We start from the raw sequence: 1,319 nt of genomic DNA on the forward strand, positions 1-1,319 counted from the left end.
GAAATCTCCACCTCTGGTATATAGAAATCGATGCAATAATTCTAAAGTTAATTATATCGTGACAAGATTCGTCCTTTCAGCCTTTCCATCGTTCGATGATACGAGCAACAAGCCTTTAGAAGATAGATTCGAGGATCAAACGAACAACGAATTGGGATTGGAAGACACGACTTGGACCACTTCTAACTTGAGATTCGATGACGATGCCAGCACGACTTCTACAACTTCTAATTCTAATTATATTGAAAATGCCTCCTCGATAACGTCGATGCGTTTTCCTACTATATTCACTTGTTCAAGGTATTTCAATTTAAAATTAATATATTAAATAATAAATCGATCAGGCAAATAATGACGAGTCTTTTCCAATTTTCATGGAAAAATTAAAATCCTGATTCAATTCATAGATTGCTTCAAAGTATCACGATCGAGAAAAGATGCGACAGAGTAGTGGATTGCGAGGACAGTACGGACGAGTTGAATTGTACCTGCAAAGATTATTTGCAGAACTTAAGACCGACCGCCATCTGCGATGGTTACGCAGATTGCGATGATCTGACGGATGAACGAGACTGTGGTAAGTACTTTCCCATATATTTTCCAATAGTAGGATACAATGTAATACGGGTAATTTTTATTTATCTCGCAGAAATTTGCGGTAAGAACGAATTTTTCTGCACAACGAGCAAAACCTGCGTTTCGATGTCGAAAAAATGCGATGGAAAATTCGATTGCGAGTTTAAAGAGGACGAGCTCGATTGCTGTGAGTCGTCGTTTTGCGATTAATCGACAATTTCTCACGATAATCAAAGATTCGATTTGATTTCCATTCCTTTTTTAGTCGCGTTCACCGATGGCCACAATGTGTACTTGGATGCCAATGGACGGCCATTTTTGAACAAAGAGGGAATATTGACCAGATTCATTAAACAGAGATGGCAACCAGTTTGCCATCGTCCCAAGATTCATAAAAATCAATCCACGGCCAATCTTATTGGACAAAATATGTGCGAATACTTTGGTTTCGCGTGAGTATATATTTTTTAATTAAATTCTGAAGACGAAATTTCGATAACGCGTAAAATTATTGATCCATATTAAGGTGCTTTTAATAAAACCATGAAATATATAATATAAATAGAATACTAATAAATTTATTGATAAAAAAATATTATTAAAGAAATTATTAATAACAAATTTACAAATAAACAATTTATTCTANAATATAATAGAAATAATAGAATACTATAAATAGAATACTATAAATATAATACTAATAATAGAATACTATAAATAGAATACTAATAAATTTATTGATA

At 33.3% G+C, this 1,319-nt stretch overlaps 1 protein-coding gene across 1 annotated transcript; it reads left to right on the top strand.

Moving 5' to 3' along the window:
- Positions 1-80: 80 nt before the first annotated feature.
- On the top strand, positions 81-1,028 carry LOC122719609 (serine protease nudel-like; the record flags this gene model as incomplete). Its single annotated transcript, XM_043945559.1, has 4 exons — positions 81-300; positions 408-577; positions 650-763; positions 842-1,028. Coding segments are annotated over 4 exons (691 nt in total), but the record flags the coding sequence as incomplete, so codon positions are not given.
- Between the last annotated feature and the right edge of the window lie 291 nt (positions 1,029-1,319).

Source organism: Apis laboriosa, unplaced genomic scaffold (genome assembly GCF_014066325.1).
Source record: "Apis laboriosa isolate Shangri-la unplaced genomic scaffold, ASM1406632v1 scaffold9105_cov137, whole genome shotgun sequence".
Lineage (NCBI taxonomy): Eukaryota > Metazoa > Arthropoda > Insecta > Hymenoptera > Apidae > Apis > Apis laboriosa.